This window comes from Pelmatolapia mariae, linkage group LG10_11 (assembly GCF_036321145.2).
Source record: "Pelmatolapia mariae isolate MD_Pm_ZW linkage group LG10_11, Pm_UMD_F_2, whole genome shotgun sequence".
In the NCBI taxonomy this organism is placed as follows: domain Eukaryota; kingdom Metazoa; phylum Chordata; class Actinopteri; order Cichliformes; family Cichlidae; genus Pelmatolapia; species Pelmatolapia mariae.
The window spans coordinates 24,026,109-24,045,951 of NC_086236.1; the positions used below are offsets into that span (position 1 = coordinate 24,026,109).

Below are 19,843 nucleotides of genomic sequence, written 5' to 3' on the forward strand. Positions count from 1 at the left end.
GGGCAAAAAGCCACTTCCTCATCGCACAAACAGTCTTGCTCTCTCACTCTCATCAGCGCACGCTACAGGGTTGATTTCTCTCCCCTTCTTTCTGACTATTGTCTCTTTATTGATCTGCTGAAAGCCTTGGACGTTGAGCCGAGGCCAGCTAATGCGCTGCAAGCGAGGCTGATTCCAATTACAGGTCACATAGATCGCTGGGCACACAGTTATAGCAGCTTCAAAGGCAAAGCACAGAAATAATACACTAAAAAAAGAAGAAAAAAAACGTGTGCAGCAAGACAAAGACAGAAAATCAATAACTGTGGTTACTGGAAATAAAATTAAACCAAAAATATAAATAATCTGCATGCAATCATCCAAGTTTAAGTTGCTGCATATTTATGAATGAATACAATTCACTTCCCATGCCCTTTCACCCCGTTCCTGACCTTGACTTGTCATTTTAGAGGAAGGGACACCCCCAACTGCTCTATGAACCTCCTCCTTAATGTGCATTTGTATTTATTTCGAGGTCAAAGCACAATCTGTCCTGATCTTGTCTTCTGAAGGAAAAGTATGATTTTAGAGCGTAATACAAAAAAAATTAAACAAAAAAAATATTTAAGTTCGGTATTTAACTCTTAGTCATGTTGAACACATGGGGCCATCAGCCCTCTCACTTTAGCAGATGAAAGGTCTCTGCAAACTCAGCGGAAAGAAAACACGGCTGCACAGCGGTGTGCGATAAGAGCCGCAAAATCTTTTAGCAGCAGCAGCATCACAAGTGAATTCTTAACAAGCAATCTTTCACAGCAGCTCCTCAAATTCATTCAGGTGCTGAAAAGTGTAAATACACAGATGTAAAATAAAAAATGTTTTAAAGATGGCTGCAGACACTCCTGACCTCCACTGTGCATATAAACAATGATTTTAACCAAATGCTTTCAATTTGGATTCATCACTCAAAAAGACCTGTTGTTATTGATTTGTTCTTGCGTAATGTGGCATAAATTAAGCCATCCTTAATTTCCCTTTCTTAAGAATGGCTTGTCGACAGCCACCATTACTTCTGATGAGGCTTCACTAAACAGTAGTTGGATCAACTGAAGGACTGCATGCATCACTCAGGTCCTGTGTCAGGCCTTTGCTACTGCTTAATTTTTTTTTCCTGTTTCTTAAGAACATGACTTTCAGTTACTGTTCCTCTCCTACAGATATAGTTTTAGGTCTGCCACGTCTTCTTTGTTCCTCCACTTGTCAAGTTTCCTCAATTTTATTTTAGGGACACTGCAAATCACACTGTGCAAATATGAAAATAACGCTTTAGCTAATAGCTCTTTGGGAATTACCTTGTTTGTGCAAAAATACTATTTTGTGTCCATCAAACTATGCTGCCTTTGGCAATTTCACAGATTCAACTAAAGAAATGGGAACAATTGACGTGTTTTTGCCACAGGCTGCTGGTAAAGATACAATTTAAACCTGGCTCTTTGTCACTACTAACTCATTCGGTGAATAAGTGTTGTATTTATGCTTGAATGATTCACAGGTTAAAAAAAAACAGTCAAGAAGCAAGCAATGGAGAAAAACATAAGGAAACAAGGGATTGCTCAAGAATTTTGCACAGCACCATAGAAAAACAAATTAAGTCCTCTGATTATTATAATTATTAATAATAAGCTGATCATAACTCATCACTGAAAAGCTACTTTATACAAAACTTTAACATACAACTACTGTACACAGAAAACAGCTGAGCTTGTCCACGTTGAGTAATCTCATCCTAGCAGAGACGATGATCAGGGAAGAACTAAAAAGAAAACAACAGTATCTTACTGAGGATACTCTGTGGCTGAAATCATTAATGTACCAGCACTATGAACAATTCATTTCCTATTTCTTATATTTTAAACAGTCAAACCATCTTTTCTGTTCTTATCCCAGCTAGCCACTAGATGGAGACACGTCTTCATTTACATGAGCTGCCCTAGCTCAGAGTCACTTACAATTAATACAGCTGAATAATTCATCAATCAGCTCCATTGAAGCCTAACAAGACCACTGTTTATTTACAATACTGTGTTCATGCATGGATAGTGCAGTGATACTGCTTGGATCTAATGTGAGACAGAGCAGGCAGACTTTAAAGAGCAGGTAAAGCAAGTGGAAGGTCGAGACAATCCAGCTGTGGTAATTTATACATTAATACAGAATACAGAAAGAATATACGATCATTTCTGTTCTGTATGAATTTAAAAACAACATATTGATCTAAAGTTGTAAAGATGTAAAGCAATGCTGTTGTCATTGAGTATTTTATTTTTCAGTGGATAAAAAGGCTGCTGGCATGTGAATGAAATCCTACCAGCTTTTTTTTCTCTGTGTCTGTGAGAAGGTCAGTTCAGGTCAGGGTCAACTCGACTCCCGCTGAGCCTCCGTGGGCTACGCCCCTTCACACAGTCACATTCTTTTAAGTGGGCACCGAGTGACAGTCATCCAAACACACACAGCCGGGAGGCATAAAGGGGGGGAGTGTGACAGGACCACAAGCCCTGAAACATGATGATGAACACATTCAGAAAATATTCTGAATTCTGAAAGCAAGCATCATGAGAGCGTTCACATCAGCTGTTCTGAGCGATTTGTCAGACTTAAGAGTGAAAATCCACTGAAAACACCAAGTGTTTCATATTTCCAGCAGCAGCTTATTTGGAAAAAGAACACAGGAAAGACTGTCACCTACAGCATTCCTGTTCTAAATTATGCACTGTAGATATACAGGAGATATTTTCAACAGATTGCTTAGACTTCCCTCACCCCCGCCACCTCCGCCAGCTCAGCCGGGGAAACAGGAAACTTAGAGGTCATGACCACAGGTGAGGGTAGGAACATAGATTGACCAGTAAATCGACAGCTTTGCTTTCATGCTCAGCTCTGTCTTTACCACAGCAGACTGGTACAGCGACCACATCACAGTGGACAACAGCCCAGCTTCTGTCAATCTCATGTTCCACTCTCCTCTCACTCATGAACAAAACCCCAAGATACTTCAACTCCTCCACCAGGGACAGTAACTTGTCCCAGATCCTTTGCAAAAAGCAAATGTGAAATCCTGAGGCCATCAAAGAAAAGACCCTCCACCACCTGGTTAATCTGGCTAGATATTCTGTCCATAAAGACAGTGAACAGAACTAGTGTTAAAAGACAGCCCTTGGTCAGCTTCCCACCCACCCAGAACTAGTCAACACAACATTGCAGAGATGTGTCAGCCAGAACAGTCCTACAACATCCAGAGCCTTCAGGAACTGAGGGAAAATCTCACCCAACCCAAATGCCTGCAAGAGGGCAGTTGTTTAACTATATCAGTGGCTTCACCGCCAAGTCGTCCCCCTCCTCCCCAGACTCTGCTTCCAGTATAGAATACACTGAAGTGCTGCCAAACAGCACTTCAGTGTATTCCATTTATATTCAAGCTAGCAGACGGTTGCTGTCGTACCCCATCTGGGTCAGTGGTCATTTCCAACTGATGTGAATACACATCCTGCAGTGCGCTTCGGGGAGCTCCTGTGGCAAAATTTACACTAGGTCAATGTCTGTGGCTAATATCAGAAAGAGAACTGGCAGCCCACATCTTAAAGTATAATAGTTTCGGCTGAAACTCCAACCATTAATACCAAGAGAAAAACCTGGCTGAATGGCTGAAAACCTCATATTATCTTATAGTTCAGAATGCAAGGGCCACTGAACACTTCATTTAAACTGTGTCCAATATTTTTATATACATTTCTCCTATATACCCAGTTATGTTTACTGGGTCGTGTGGTGAATGATCTTTTCTTCAACATTTTTTTTTAAACATTTGTCCAAAACCATGCTACTCCATTCATTTTCTTCCACGTATTCAATTCAGGGTTGTAGGGCAGCTGGAGCCTACACCACCACCCCTCACAGGTCATCATCCCAGCTGTCACTGGGCAAGAGGCAGGATACATCCTGGACAAGTCGCCAGTCTGTCACAGAGACAGACAACCATTCATGCTCACATTCACACATATGGCCAGTTTAGCTAACCTATGGATGTGTGTGCAGACACGGGAGCACTAAAAACCTTTGTGCCGTGAGGTAACAGTACTAACCACCATGACATGCCCTAACTGTTCCCTTCTGTCAGTAATTTCAATTATTAAAATTGGATGAATTCTCAAATATTACTTCCTAGTTGCACAACAATTGTTCTCCTGTAAAGTTAAATCATTTAATAGACTCCACAATAGGAATTGATCATCTATAAATACCGACATGCAAGGCTCTTATTTTTAATTTGGCAGCCTCCTCTGCACTGAGGAAACCTGTGTTACACACATTTCTGGAGAGATTTTGTGCCATTCTTCTGACAAATGTTTGGTTGCATTAACACTTTCAGTCTTCAGAAACTCTCCTCGGATATTCATCAGGATCACCGTTTTCCTGTGCCAGGCTTGCAGTGCTTCATTCTGATACTATATTGTAGGTTTATGGCCAGGTTTATGTCAGTTATGCTGAACTCTGAACATGAACTGAGCAAATTTCTCTTGGCATTATTAACAAAGATTGTACCGCCAATCCTCTTTACACTCCTTATACTGCAAAGTCCTCTGCAAAGCAAGACTGCGTACCACACTGCTGGGCGAGTCACTTCAGGACAGCTACTGTGGCTCTGGACAGATTTTTTTACTTGTTTGTGATTTCATCTCAAAATCTAGATAGAAAAGTAGATTATTGCGTGTCAAACTTTGGACTTCCCAGCAACCCTGTGCTGCCAGTTACAGCAGCAAACAACAAGTGAACAACACCAACACCGTAAACAAGTACATTTGATAATCAAATCATGGCTGATCTATTTTAAGCAATTTACACCACATCTACCACCGACCTGTCACTTCAAAATAAGGTGACAGGGTGTAGACAGGCAGTGTTAACCATTGTGTGCAGGTTGCTTCTAAAATAAATAAATGTGTGTGTGCGTGTGTAGTTCTTACCCCAGCCAGCAGAGGTGTGGGCGACACGGTTTCTCCATCTGGCCCTTGGGGCGCGCAGAGCTGGGGTGACATGGTGGGCGATTCATCTATAAAGGGCAGCGTTTCTGAGCCATCCTGGGACTTGCCGTCCTCTCCTGCGTCCCCCTCGTATCCATCTGTGTTGTAGTTAAAGTCTGGAGGACAGGACAGAGAGTGAAGGAGAGGAAGAGGAGGAAAAAGCAAAAAAAAAAGACAAATATGCTGATCAGCAAATCACCCCAAAGAACAAGGCAATCAATCCACTGACATTTGTTTTCATCACCACTTAGAACAGCCCAGCACTTCCTCAATACAGCATTAACTGCTCCATTCTGCTACATAACCTTGAGTTCAGGGGTTATATGAATAAAAGCCAGAAGAAAGCTTTTCCAAAACATGATGTGTGGGTGAAGCTGACCACTGTGTTACCCTATGAATCATTCATCATCATTCATATTTTATTTGGCAAGATATTGTAATAAAACGTTGTCATAATTACTGTATGAATTCTTAAGTTATGGTGTATTTAGTGCAAGAAACATTAATGATCATCAGTGATCAAATTATTCAAAGCACTTGCTGAGGTGGTCTGGTACACATCTGACCAATTTAAGTTGTCGTGTATGTACAGTATAACCCTCTTTGTACTGCCAATTAAACAGCCAGAACTGCCCCAAATTGAATTTTCTTGGGACATTTTGTTGTTTTAATAGATCTTCAACTTTGACTCCCAAAATCTAATGAGTACATTATTGTGTGCAAGTGAATCTTTGTCCCAGATTTAGACAAATCCACTCAAGATTTCCAGGAAACCCAAAAACAAAATGCCCCTGGCCATGAGTGTCACCAGGGCAAAGACAAAAAACTATGGTTTACATTTTAAAAGCCAGGGCCAAGCAATGAATCAGCCAGCTGTTATTCTCAACCCATATTAGCCATCTAATTATTTTAATATTAACAATCTATGAGTAAGTTAAAATTGAAAAGGAGACACCGTTCAAATATTTTATGTGTTTTTGCACTGCAGCTTCACTGTTGCCAACACTTGTTTGAAACGCCACAATGACAATGACCTGTGGATCAGGTCAGGAGAGTCGTTTTTCCAACCAGCACGGCAGTTTTAATAAATACCTTTCAAGAGCGATATATAGATTCATCTTACAAATGTAATGAAAAAGAAGAAGCTTTTGAAAAATATACAAACAAGCCAAGGTTAATAAATTAAAAAATAAAAACAACTTCTATTATAGATGCTAATGCATTTTTGAATAACCATCTGTGATTAGATTATAATTCCATTTTGGTTTGCTAGTTTCATTCTTGTATTTGTGATACTGCAGTCTTATTTCATATTGTGGGAGTATTGAGGTCAAAAACCATGTCCTGTGACAACGCTCGTGTTCAGGCCCGAGTAGCAGTGACAGCTCCAGTAGAAGGAAACGACACTGACACCGAAATGACTCCTGTCCTGCCTTCAAAGGAGCACTGGTCAAGAAAACAGTGGAATAAAAAAAGGGCAGAGGAGATATAAAAAGCCAGTGTCAGATCCTGTAGAAGAAAAGAGAGATGTGGACTGTTGCTGTGGATGATAAACTACATATGCAAAACTAAAAGAGAGGCAAGTAATTATCAAGCTACATTTTCCAGGATGTTGTTCTATTTAGCTTTCTGATAAAGTGTAGCATCTTTAAGGAACTCGGAATAGGAGAAGAGGAGGAAGCTTGTAGCTTGTGAAGCTATCACAAAAAAAGCAGAGCCAAGTAATTGAAGAGCAGGTTATGTGGGAGGTGTACAGGTGTCCCTGTCTGCTTACATATAACGTGCAGTGAGAAAACAACAACTTTTGATTATTACTGTGTTCAATTTGTCACCATGTGCTTGAGAGGGCATGTGTGTGTTTGTACCAGTGCGTAAAGGATAGAAAACTCTAACGGGCTTTGGACAAGAACTAATTGAAAAATAAAAGCAGGGATCTATCCCCACTGGGAACACATGCACACTATCAAGCTATAATAATCCATAATCACTGGACCACCCACATGTCAATCAACTCCCAATCCCTCCCCACCCGTCTGTTAGCTTGTGTGTGGACCGTGGAGAGTCACAGTTACCATATGGGTTGCTTGTAAATGGTGCACGTGGGTCTTTGCTGACTCAGTGAAGCAAGTACTGATTATGCAAAGTGCTGCTAGATGACAAGAGTGCATTATGGTGATTAGTGTGAAGAAGGCAGTTAAAAACACCGATGTAAACTCATTTGTCCAACTCCAATTGTGCTGTGATCATGCCATAGAAAAGATCGGCTCTTCCAATATGCAACTGTGCATGCATTCGGTTTTCTTTTCTCGGTCTCTCCATCTCTTCTCTCTCTGACTCTTCTGAACACCTTCTGGCCTGCTGTCAGGCTCATTTTCACTAATCTGCTTAAATTGCGTGAGTGTATGTAAGAAAAAAAATACAGGGAACTCCCAAGACACTTAGCCAGTGCTAAAGCACTCAACAATGTGCAAATCCTCAAATTTCCTCCCAGCTTATGGCTGGTGTTTTGAAGCTTAACTGCGAGTTGGAAGGACGGATGGATAACTCAGAAATGCTCAACAAAAACACTCGAGTCTAGACAAGCACAGAGGTTTCCTCCTCTTTTTAAAAAGAAGTTGCCCGTGACTCACGTCTATTTGCAGAAACACCAACATGCAGAAGAAACCATTCACAAATATATTCCCTGCTGTGCTTAGCAGAGAGCCAGTCGATTAGAGAGAGCAGAGCTGGAGCAGTGGAGACAAAGCACAGCCAGTAGGCTCATAGTAAACTCTGCTCTTTTTGGCTCCGTGCACTTCTGTGCTTACTTACAGTTGCCTGAGCTGACACACATTTGTTTATCTGATAATGGTGAACACGACGTGCGCAAAGCTAATGTGTGCCATTAGAACCAACTGGTGCTTGTGTGAATCACCGTGAGTGGTCAATATTTGTACTCGTTATCTGCGATTAGCCACATTAATGCAGAACACAGAAAAGAAAAGGCTATTGTGAACATGTCTCTTTCGCTTCGCTGCTGTTGCTTTGCCTTTCACTGATGAGATCAGACCAAGATGTAATACACACAACTGAGGACATTAAGGAAACACAAATAAAGGTTGTGCACAGATTACAGCCATATGTTAGGAGAAAACGCCACGTCAGCGGTGACACTGACCATAAATTAGCCCTGTGGGGACATGCTGGACACACTGATAACTACTAGAGCACCAGCTGCAATAAGAGCAGACCAACCACAAAGCTAATGAGTCACCGGACCACACCCAGTGTTCTCATGTTAGCCATGTATACCTGTAAAGTTTCATACCTGCATCTTTCATTATTGCAGTGCTGTTACTTTGGTAAAATCTGTCCACATTTACCTAAAAATACCTTTGTGGTAGATAGAAGTTGTCTCCATGACAACCTTTTGCCAAAATGAACACAGACAAACAAGGTAAAAGACAATGAACTAAACTGAAAAAAGAAGATTTAATCATTACTTCCACATGGGAAGTTCAAATTTACCATTAGACAAACATTCATTTCAGTGTAAGTCATTTCTACAGTTTACAGAGTTCTTACTCTAAACTGCCAAAGCTACATTTCCATATCTGTACAGAAGACAGACAGACTTTTATCACAGCATGATATTTACAGTCGTTTTTTTCTGATTTGAATATTCATATAACTGTTTGTATACTGCAAAGTTCACAATACAGGTCCTTCATCGTAACATGTCTCGCACAGCCAGTGCTGATCACAGTGTACGTCGTGCCTAACGTGGGGGAATTTCTTTGAAAGCTGTAGATTACAGCACAAAGGGAAACCGTGTAAAGCAAAGATAGCACACAGTGTAAATGCAAATAATATTCTGACTTAAATGTAAGTTTAATTTGCCCAGATGATGATGCCCAAGAATCTGGAGCTGGTGCTGGAAACGCTGCTCACAATGTTTGAATGTGCGCGAATCAGAAGCAGGTCCGCACGTGCACATGATTATCTGCACACACTGTGAAAATCTAACATGTGGGCTACCTCAGTCAGCTAATGCATCCTGATAATCCCCGTGCATGGTAAACACGCACACGAAAAGCAATTTTTCAGTAAAGAGGATTCATCAGCCCTAACCTGTTTTTAACTGCTCAATAGGGAGGTCCCCACATGTGCATGCACCAATATTTTAGAGGATTAAAATGGGGACAAACTCTAAATGTCATGTGATTAAATAGGAGGGAGCGTCAGGGTCAAGGACTGTAGGGGAGAAAGAGCAGAGTTAGAAATCAATACAGCCTCAGCCCAACACACCGTCACACCGCTGCAGAGAATATGTATGTGGGTGTAAACATTTCCACATTTTTACACACAGAGTAAAGAGCACACTCAAATTCTCACCTAACTCGCCATCACTGGAGAAGAGAGAACGAACAGCGCACACTGCCTCAAAGAAGAAAGCCATAAGTGCTGCCTGACTAGAGAAAAAAAATCCCTTTCAGTTAACCTTATCCATGTCACAAGCTACGTCCAACCTAAAAGACTCGCACCTGAACTCTCACTGATCCTACGTCTTCCTTGGCTTCAGTACTTCCTCTTCCGCTCTGATAGCACTCATTCAAATGAAGGCAATATTGTATTCAAGTACTGTACAGCCGCATCCTATGAGGAAGCAACACAGACACAAAGAGCAGTTTCTGCGTGGAAGCCGTAAAACGTACAAAAAGCATCAACGTGTCTTTGCATCCACTGGACAATGTCCATTACTTTCCAGCTGGTCAGCAAAGACTGTCCTGTTATGCTTTATGGACATTGGAATCACTATTGTCAGTGTATGTTCATGAAGTTCAGATGCACTCTGTGCACTGTACCAGGAACAAATCAAAACTGGATTTCTTGTTCAGATATTTTAACAATTTGCAGCATGATTGAAAGCAAACTGCCCAAACTTAATTCTAAAGCTTACAAGCTGCTATAGTGAAGCCAACTGTGGATTAGTGGAGTTTTCATATTTGGAAATTATTCAAATCACCATGTTTCTACAAGGTTCTATGAACGGGGCGAGCATTTGAAGTGATGGAATGGCCTGTGACTGTTTTATAGAACCATCTGAATATATAACCTGGCTTTTTCCAGTCTAGAAAAAAAACCCAACTTTTAGCCACCTGACTGCTATCAAAGAAAAAGATACATCAAACAATCGCAGCCTCATTTGTAAAAGCACATTGTACTGAAAAACATCCATTAAAAATGAGATATTTTACCATCCAAACACAGCAAAAAGTCAATTTTTAGATGATGTAAGCAGCTCTCAAGACAAGCTCAGAGTGCCCAGCTTCAGTTCACTTGAATATTTCCTTTGGATTTCATCACTATCGGATCACTCATATCAGCAGCAGAGACTTGTACTCAACACACAACTTATCCAATGTGAGGTGCTTTCCCTTATACAAATTTAAAGGTTATACCAAGTAACAAGGGTTCAGTGTTTTATAAATGAAAAGATGACTTGATGATCATGCGTAGCAAACGGCTAAGAGCTACACTTATCCAAGAAAACATATTTTATGAAAAAGAGGATTTTAATAAAACCACGCTATTGCTTACAATGAAGTAGGGGGACGGACCTGAGCCAGAAATTCCACAAACATTCACGTGTTTGATGCTGTTCTGCGCTCCACATAATGCTTATTGAAACTAGTGTAGCCCATGAGGAAACACAGACTCCCTCCTTGTGTCACTGACACCACAGACACATACACAGTTACTCATGTGCTCTGCTGTGTGTTGATTGGATTAAATCAATGAGGCCTCAGTTAATAAGACATGGCTCCTTTCAAACAGGCACACATACACAGACACACACAGAGCACTAACTATGGGAGTCTGTGTTAAAGTCTGCAAAGGCCAAGTGTTTAAATCTGCCATCTGCATAACCAACTACCTCAGCAGTTTCAGAGCAAACAACTTCCACATGTGGTAGAAGAAAATCTATTACAGCGAATGCACTGAAAGGAATTCGAAACATTTGGGTGCCCAAAAGCTGCCAGTGCTATCATCGGAGAACAGAGCTGTAACACAAATTTGAACGGTAAACTTTTTTTAAAAGTTATTTGAAATTAAAACTAAAATAACATAAATAAAAGCCCAAATATGTCATTTGCTGCTAGAGGAATCAAAATGCAAAATGTGTTGTCATTAAATAGGTCAGGGATTACAGGCAGTGTCTGCTCTCTCCTGCAGCTTGCCATCTTATCACGCTCTTCTTTCTCTCTCATCATTCCCTGGGTCTCTGTCTGTTTAAAGGAGGGGGTCTTCCTCCTCACTGTCACCAGATGTGAACTCAAAAAGATTGTTGGTGTTTTACCAGACACTGGAGGGTCTTTACCTTAAAACAGAAAGGTTTTGTAAACAGGTACAGTATTTCTTTTAAACTATTGTTCCTGCACACGCAAAGAGCCTCTACAAAGAATCACTGTTGGAGTAAATAGATGGGTATATATGGTTTTAATTCCACACCGGGGAAATTCATTGGTGTGTGTGTGTTTTTGTGTGTGTCCCTAACCTAATGACCACAGCCCGGTGTCAGCTCACATTGCTGTCACCATTAACCCATCTTGACAGACAGCTCTAAATCCACCTGTCACACTCAATAAGCCATGATCACCATCCACGTTGATGAAAATGCTTTCTGCTGCTGTGGTGGTGTCAGGAGGTAAAACTGAACAGCCTGAGCAACACTAACTGATGGAGAATGCTTTCTGCATAGGTCTAACACTCCTTCACACTAAATATAACCCTCTGCAGGGATGGTATGGATTACACACACACAGACTATAAATGCACTCAAACGAATATCTATTGGGGTAAAGCACCCCAGCATATTTTCTATTTAACACTTTCTGCCCCCAAAGCAATTTTCTTCTTGTGTTAAGTGTTAAAACTATTATTGCAGATATAAAAAGAAGATATAAGAGAGAATTGATTTAAGTGTGCAAAGCATTTAACTGTCAATAACATATAATCACCTCCTATTTCCTGTGTCCTTTTGTTGGTCCCTCACCCTGCACAGAAGGGATTTGAGAAAAAATTCCCATTTCTGAATAAGTTCTTCAACATAACAGTGAAGCCTGATAGTAGGCGTGATAGCAGCATATTAATATTCTGAGTGTGTATGCCTTGTAACTACACAAGAAGGTGACTCCTTTTGTACAGGTGGAAACATTTTTGTCCACTTTCTATGAAGAAGGCTTTTATACGCTTCTGCTTATTTTGTGCAACATATACTGTTTGAATGGTGGATTTGCATATTAAACATGGCCACATTTTACCTCCAATGAGAAGTAAAGGCTCAGGAATTTTTCTCCCTTTGTTCTGTGACAGGAGCCGTCCCTAATAAGGTTACCTCAGGCACACAAAAGCACCTGCTGTTCAAATGTGTCGTTACAAGCAGGAGCCAATAAAAAGAAAACTACAGTCATAGAGGGTCACAGACCAGTTAGTGAACACTTACCAGCCTTGAGGGAAAAATTTATATTCTTCGAACAGTTGTGAATAGTTGCTGGAGGCTGATGACACTTGCTGTGAGCCAGTGATGGATGGCCAAAGACCAGTCATCAGTCACTAGGTAAAAATGTGTATTCCCAGGCTGTTTGGAGAGTGGCTATGGGAGGTTGCTTGCCATAATCATTAGCTATTAAACTTCTCTTTTTCTTTAGAAGAAAAATCAATATGGCCTGTTTTCTCTGACAACCCAGAAGGCAGAAGATGAAATGATGCTGCAATTCCTCATATTTAACAGAAATAGAACTCCTGGTAGCTGTTGTCAACATAGCTACTGTTAATTCTTCTCTAAGTCAACTCAGTGATAGTGACTCAATGTTCAAATCACAGATTCATATATGTGAATATGTATATTTCACATTGGAGAGTTCAACCAATAATCTGTCTTGAAGGAAATCTAAAAATGTAAAAATCACAAAATTGAAGAAAGAGAAATCTATGAAGTTGTAACTAGGGTGAATACTGATAAATTGCTTTCAGCTGGTTAAGCCACTGCTCTACTCTAGAGTGGAGGAGGAAACGCTACAGTTCCTACACTCACTTTCTTTCACATCCTGCCAGCTCTCCCTCTCTCTATGCACAATGTCTCAGAGCCAGGTCTGCCTGTGCACATTTGCACACTAATAAAGTCAGGGGGAAGAAAAGTTGCTGCTTCAGTGTGAGAATGCAATGTGGGAATCGTGCTGCCTACCTCAGCAATTTTGTCTTAAGAGAAGAGGGATTACATCATGCCCTACAGCCAGCTTACACTGTGTGGGCACAGAGAAGCAGCCCTGCAAACTGATTCTGTACAGAGAGCAGTGAATAAGCACAAACACGCACATTAAATTTTACAGCACGGATGTGTGTTCCTGAGCCAGGGCCCAATGTAGTAATTTCAAAAAGAGACTGTGCGTATGTGTGTTTGTGTTTTGGGTTGATGGCAAGATATTCCTCTGTGTCTCTAGAGCTTCTCTCAATAGATGTAAGTGAGCTCAGCCAGAACAGATCCAATTCTCCAAAGATAAAGGAACGAGAGGAGACAAGAAAAACAAAAAGCCTGCTTCTTGTTCATCTCCTGGACTTCCCGGCCTCGTGCAGCCTTGACAGCATGACAGTACATCAGTGGCCTCACAGATGTATGGTCATTTTGTGTGTGTTGACAGCATACATGTGGGCTTTTAATTTCCCCAGTGACACACGTTGATTGATGATGGCACGACAGAGAAGTTTGAAAGTGTTACTCCATGCTACTCCACTTAACGTCAGTAGCAGCGACCTCGCATTATATTTGAAGGAGATACCCAGTGGGAATACGGTATCACTGGAAATCAGTTTCATTCTATGCAAATATGGCAATGCGTCAAAATAATTGATGTAACTGGTCTTAATTTTATTTTTTTTATTTTACATGGAGCTCCTTTCTTGATTGCTCAAGAATTATAGTATATTTAAGTTCAACAGCTGACCAAAAGTAGACAGCGCAAAGTTAGCTGACAACAGGCAGCTGGTGAGGCAGATGTGGAGTATCCTTTAATGGGCGTTGCTTCTCCTTGGAGCCTTCTCAACGGTGATCAGTGCAGCAAACATGGTGATCAGAAGCACCCATCCTCACCCACAAGCACACACACAGACACTAAAACTGCAGATTTCGAAGTGTTACTTTCAAGCACACAGAAGAGAACACGCCGCCAATTCCACATGTTCACACAGCGACAGATCAGCAGATGTCTGGAAAGACAAGTACTGCTGCACAACGACAGATTTCAATCCATTCTGTTTACTTGAGGATTAAATTGGAATTTTATTTGAGCATGAATTCAGTACCTTGGCAATATTAGCATAATAGTCCTTTACAATCCAGTCTGAACCTTGTGTAAGATAACACTGCTGATCAGTAAGCAGAGTGTGGCTTTTAAAGTAAAGTGTTAAAGAGTCTAAAGATAGCAAAAATATTCTAGAGTCACATATGAGTCAAATAATATCTGTTTGACAGCTAAGCTTGACATTAAAACTGGTCACGCAACAGGAAAATGATCTCAACTCTACAACAGAATGATTATTTTACATTTTTAGTTTCCAATGACTGAAACTGTCTGAAATACAAGAGGTGTAAATGAGTCATGTGAACCTTCACCATACAGGAAAAAGAAAACACTGATAGTATTCAAAATAAACATTTAGATTTGTAACTTCAAATATAATGTTGCTAGCTTGCTCTTTTGCCACTTGGCTAGAAAAATCAGAAAGTATTCTATAAATGCAGACTTATACTGCTACTGTGCACTGTGATTCTGTCCTGCGGCGAGTTTTCTGTCTGTTCTTGACAACCTGTAATGGGCCTTTTGCATTGTTGCACCATGTCAGTATCGCCATAACTACACTTGCATCTGACTAAAAAATAATTCTGAAACATTTCCATGGTTTTATTTAAGAAAACTGATTAATAACAGCGAGCTTTCTTTTTATTCAGACTCAAAATTTCAGCATGCACATTTTCCATTTCAACAAACAGACGATTATCCCGCTTGATGTAATGCTACAAAATGCTAACTAAGCAAATGTCGAGAGCTGTGAGGAGCTGGTCTGTGACTCATCACTTAAGCTGGGGTCTTTGTTCCCATTTTTCCTGTATCCAGCCTGATTGCGATTATAATGATTGGCTACTCTCACCGCACTTACCACTGTGCTGAGGAAATGGGCTGAGCACACTTTAATGGAAAACAAGCTGTGAGACTCCCACATTAGTTAATAGAGAACGAAAGAAACGAGTAAAAGGGAGTCCAAAGGATCAGATTTAACGGAAAGATAACAGGAGAGCCTTGCCTTTTAAACGGAAAGCCCAACCAGGTTCAGGCACACAGACTTTCTGCGTTTTAATACAAACTGAGCAAGATTTGCACAAGATTTAAAGAAGCGAGTGCAGGTATGGTGGAGATGAGCGTCAGGGGTGATTTGTAACAAAAAGACAGCAAGATTAAAAAGGAAGGCTTACAAATGGTAGCGAGACCTGCTATGATGTATGGTTTGGAGATAATGGGACTGACAAAAAGTCAGGAGGCAGAAATAGAGGCATTAAAATCATCGGGAGTGACCAGGATGAACAAGGCTGAGCGGTTTGGAGACAAAGTTATAGATGGAAGGTTGTGATGGTCTAGACATGTACTGAGGAGGGATAATGAATATATTAGACAAAGGACAGTGAGTGTGAAGCTGCTAGGTGGGAGGAAAAGAGAAAGACCACAGAGAAGATTCATGTATGTAGTGAAGGAGGAATTGCAGAGGGTTTGTACAAGAGAAGAGGATGCTAAAGAGGCAGATGATTTACTGTGGCAAGCCCTAAAGGGAGCAACCAAAAAAGAATATGCATTCTAATAAAAATGTACTGGGATGAGGCTAATAAAGTGGTTCCCATTACCTACTTCACAACCTGTGTGCACACATCCAGAGCACTTCCCGTCCGATAATAGGCATGTCCCTTAATACCTCAAATGAGTGACAATTCTACTGCTGCATATCTTCATGTGCCATGTGCCTGTAGGCAGCAAGAGATAAGGACCCCCCCCCCCCCCCCCCCCCCAACTACAGATTTACATGGGTAAATTGCTGTTATCCCCCCTCTAGCAAACCCCAAACCCACCAAACCAATGTTACCATGGCAGCCAGCTCCTATACATTGTAATTAGCTGGTTTAAATCCCCAAGGCTTGGACTAGCTGGAAACATCTCACTGCTTCCATAGATTAGGACAAACACATTCACACACCGAGCCCGAAGCTACTCCCCCAGTCCACATGGTAAAACGCACAAGAGGTCACATCCAAGTGCAGACACACCTACTGAACACACCCACACAAAAAAGATGCACCAACCAATGTTTTACAGTTCACTTCCCACATTCATGCCTGTGCTTGTAAGCAGGTGTGAAGAGATCAAGTAAAGCTGTACAGGGCCAACACACACACACACACACACTGAGCACAGTTAAAACAGTAGAGCAGCTCCAGTGTGTGGGCATCTGGTCCCCTCTGCGTTTGTTCGTGGGCATGTGCTAATGGAAAGTGTATCAAACCGTGCAGTGAAACAAAGGCGCTACAATGAGTAAAGCTATTAAAATGCAAGCGGCTGTCGATAGCCCTCAGGGCAGCCCTAGCAGAGACTGTAGTGTCTATTGCACTCCACGGCCCAATTAGAGGAATATGCTTCAGATTAAAAGCAGTGAGATTGACACACTTCAGGTGTATCACAGAAGCAGCAGTGTGCAGCTCAGACAGGCCCTGTAAAAGCTTCAGATCACCATAACACCCTTTGTGGTTGGTGTAGGTTTAAAAAGAAAAGACTCACTATAGTACACATTTTGTGAAAAAAAAAAAAGAATTTGTAATAAAGACTGCATTCCTGAAACTAATTAAGCCAAAAGGCAGTTTTCTAAAAGATCTGCTGGCTTACACGGAACATATATGTGGACATGTATTGGAAACACCCTATTTTAAAACTGTAGTCAACTCCCTGCTGAATCATATTCTCATGATTACTTTGAAATGTCAAAAATCCACTACCAGTCTGCCAAACCAGTGGGTACATATAAGCCTCACTGGTGTGAAAAAGCTTGCACATTATTGCACCATATCCAACCAAATTTTTATGCATGTCTTTTTTACTTTCAAGCTTTCAGAGCTGCCGGGTTCTAAAACTAGACGCAGCTGGTTTAAACCAAGTGAAACCTAGGGAACTTAAAAATGAAGCCGACGAGGAAGTAGCACAAACTGCAGTTGCCACTTGAGGCTGCACTACCGTTAGATGTCAGTGTTAAAATGCCTAACTTTGTAGCATTAAAAAGCATATCGTTTTTGGCATCTATGGATAATTTTTGAAGGGCGAAAAGTTTTTATAACTCATCCAGCTGGATAATTGACTTTGGAGTGCAGCCACATTGATTGACAGGTGTCCTAACAGAGGCAGCTGGAGTTGACTGGCATCTTCTAGCAGGCCTCACTAAAGCTTTTCCCTGTGTCTGTGCTGCTGGTAACTTTAGGATCCCTTTGAATAGATCATCCGCCTTGATATCAGCTGGGATTCGGGAGACACACACCATCTCTACTTTTAAGATTAGGCTTAAAACTTTCCTTTTTGCACATAAAAGCAAATAGTTAGGGATGGATCAGGTGACCCTGAATCCCTCCTTTAGTTATGCTGCAGTAGGTGTAGGCGGCTGGGGGACTCCCATGACTCATTGAGTATTTCTTTTTCAGTCACCTTTCTCACTGAGTATGTGTTAATAAACCTCTCTGCATTGAATCATACTTGTTATTAATCTCTGGCTCTCTTCCACAGCATGTCTTTATCCTGTCCTCCTTCTCTCACCCCAACCGGTCGCAGCAGTTGGCCCCGCCCCTCCCTGAGCCTGGTTCTGCCGGAGGTTTCTTCCTGTTAAAAGGGAGTTTTTCCTTCCCACTGTCACCAAAGTGCTTGCTCATAGGGGGTTGTTGGGTTTTTCTCTGTATGTATTATTATAGAATCTTCCCTTACAATATAAAGTAAGAAATTTCATTATTGTACAGGTGTGTTACTGAGCACTAATTAGCCAATGTGTGTCTCTCTGTGTGATGTACGCTTACAGTTTACAGCTAACCTTTCATCATATAAAGTAACTCCTGACTTCAATTTTTTTTTTAAATTGTTAAAAAATGAATATGGCGACTGCCAAACGCTAACGTTAAAGCTTCAAAATGTGGAGTCCAAAACCAATCTGTGGTTTAAACAGACCAAGCATTTAAAACATCTTGTGGGATAAAACCTTAATGAGCTTAAGCACAACACTTTATGATGACCCCTGTTAATAATAACAACAATGTTGAATTTTTAAAGTGTGAGAGTTTATTTGAAGTGAATAAACCAACCATGCATTTTTACCAGCATGTTATTAAAATATAAGAAAAAGGTCAGATAACAATGTTAAAAAGTGCAGTTAGACTAAAAAGCTCACCAAGCACCAAATATACTGCACAGTGGTGTGTAATACTGACACAATAGTGCAGAAGCTTTTTTTTTTTTTTTTAATCTTTAGCCATGACAAGTGCACCCTGTGGGATTTCATCTATTTGATGTACCACTGCAGTATTTTGCAGGAACAATGGCTGACTCTGGTACAACTGCGGTACAATTTTACTTTTCAGAAATACTTAATTAAGTGAAAGAGCCTAACTTATGTGCATCATATACAAAAAAGCAGCCAACCGCAATATCATGTTGAGGTAGCCTGTCTACCCCCAGAGTTGAAGCGTGACTTTAAAGAAAAATACCCACACAAGAGGGGGGACAAATAAAAAAAGGAAGTCAGTCTATTTGAAGTGGGTCCCCGTAGGTTTCTGTTCTCCGCTCGTGCTCACCAACCATTACCCTTACTGCTTTATTTCTGCCAAGCTGTAAAAGCAAAAACATGCCGTCCTGTTCTCTTGCTGTGCATGAATGCAAATGCACAGACTGTACAGACAATGAGGCTAACCTTAGCGCTTGCTGTAGAAGTTTATTTTTAAAAGATTTCTATTAAATGTGACCCTGGAAAGAGTGACAGGACAGATAAGAGAATTTGTGGATGCAGCACGATGTCTGATAAAGTGAGGAGCGCACTTGAAGCGCAAGGCCATCTGCCACTCGGAGAGGACAGAGGCCTTGTCGATATCACTCCATTGATTTTGAGTTTGGTCCTTCTATAAAAGGTCACAGTTAAGAGGTGGAATAAAAAGGAGGATACTGATTTAAAAGATGGCCTTCCCACAGAAATCTGTAACTGTAATGATGCCAGTATTCTATTTATATTATTGAAGGAGATTTAAAAAAAAAAAAAAATAGAAGGTTACAGGTGAAACCAAATAAATAAAGTTACAGATATAAAGATATCTCAATTACAAATCATGGATCCACTATACAGAAGCTTACATGTTTGCCTAATTTTCTCATAAAAGCACAAACCTACAAATATCTTAGAATCATATATTTGACTGTAATCCCCATCTCACAAGTTTAAACATCTTTTAAAAGATTTAATAACACCCCACCTGCTTGAATACTACTGTTCTCCTAGTCTACTTTCGCCATGCTTCATTCGGGGTTATTTAATGACAAAGAGCCACTCGGAGTGAATGGTTTCTTTGACTGTAACAGAAAGACAACTTCCTGAGGCCAGAAGGCCAACGCTTACTGTGGCCTTTAATTTTTAATGAAACAGACAAACACACGCGCGCAAACATGTAGCCAACACACACGCACCAG

At 40.8% G+C, this 19,843-nt stretch overlaps 1 protein-coding gene across 2 annotated transcripts in view; it reads right to left on the reverse strand.

Moving 5' to 3' along the window:
- The window catches only part of abr (ABR activator of RhoGEF and GTPase), a 121,483-nt gene that overhangs the window by 71,500 nt on the left and 30,140 nt on the right, over positions 1-19,843 (reverse strand). For both annotated transcript variants that reach the window (XM_063488674.1, XM_063488675.1), the window contains exon 2: positions 5,001-5,173. In XM_063488674.1, the coding sequence (XP_063344744.1) occupies positions 5,001-5,173 (173 nt within the window). The remainder of the gene's footprint in view (positions 1-5,000; positions 5,174-19,843) is intronic.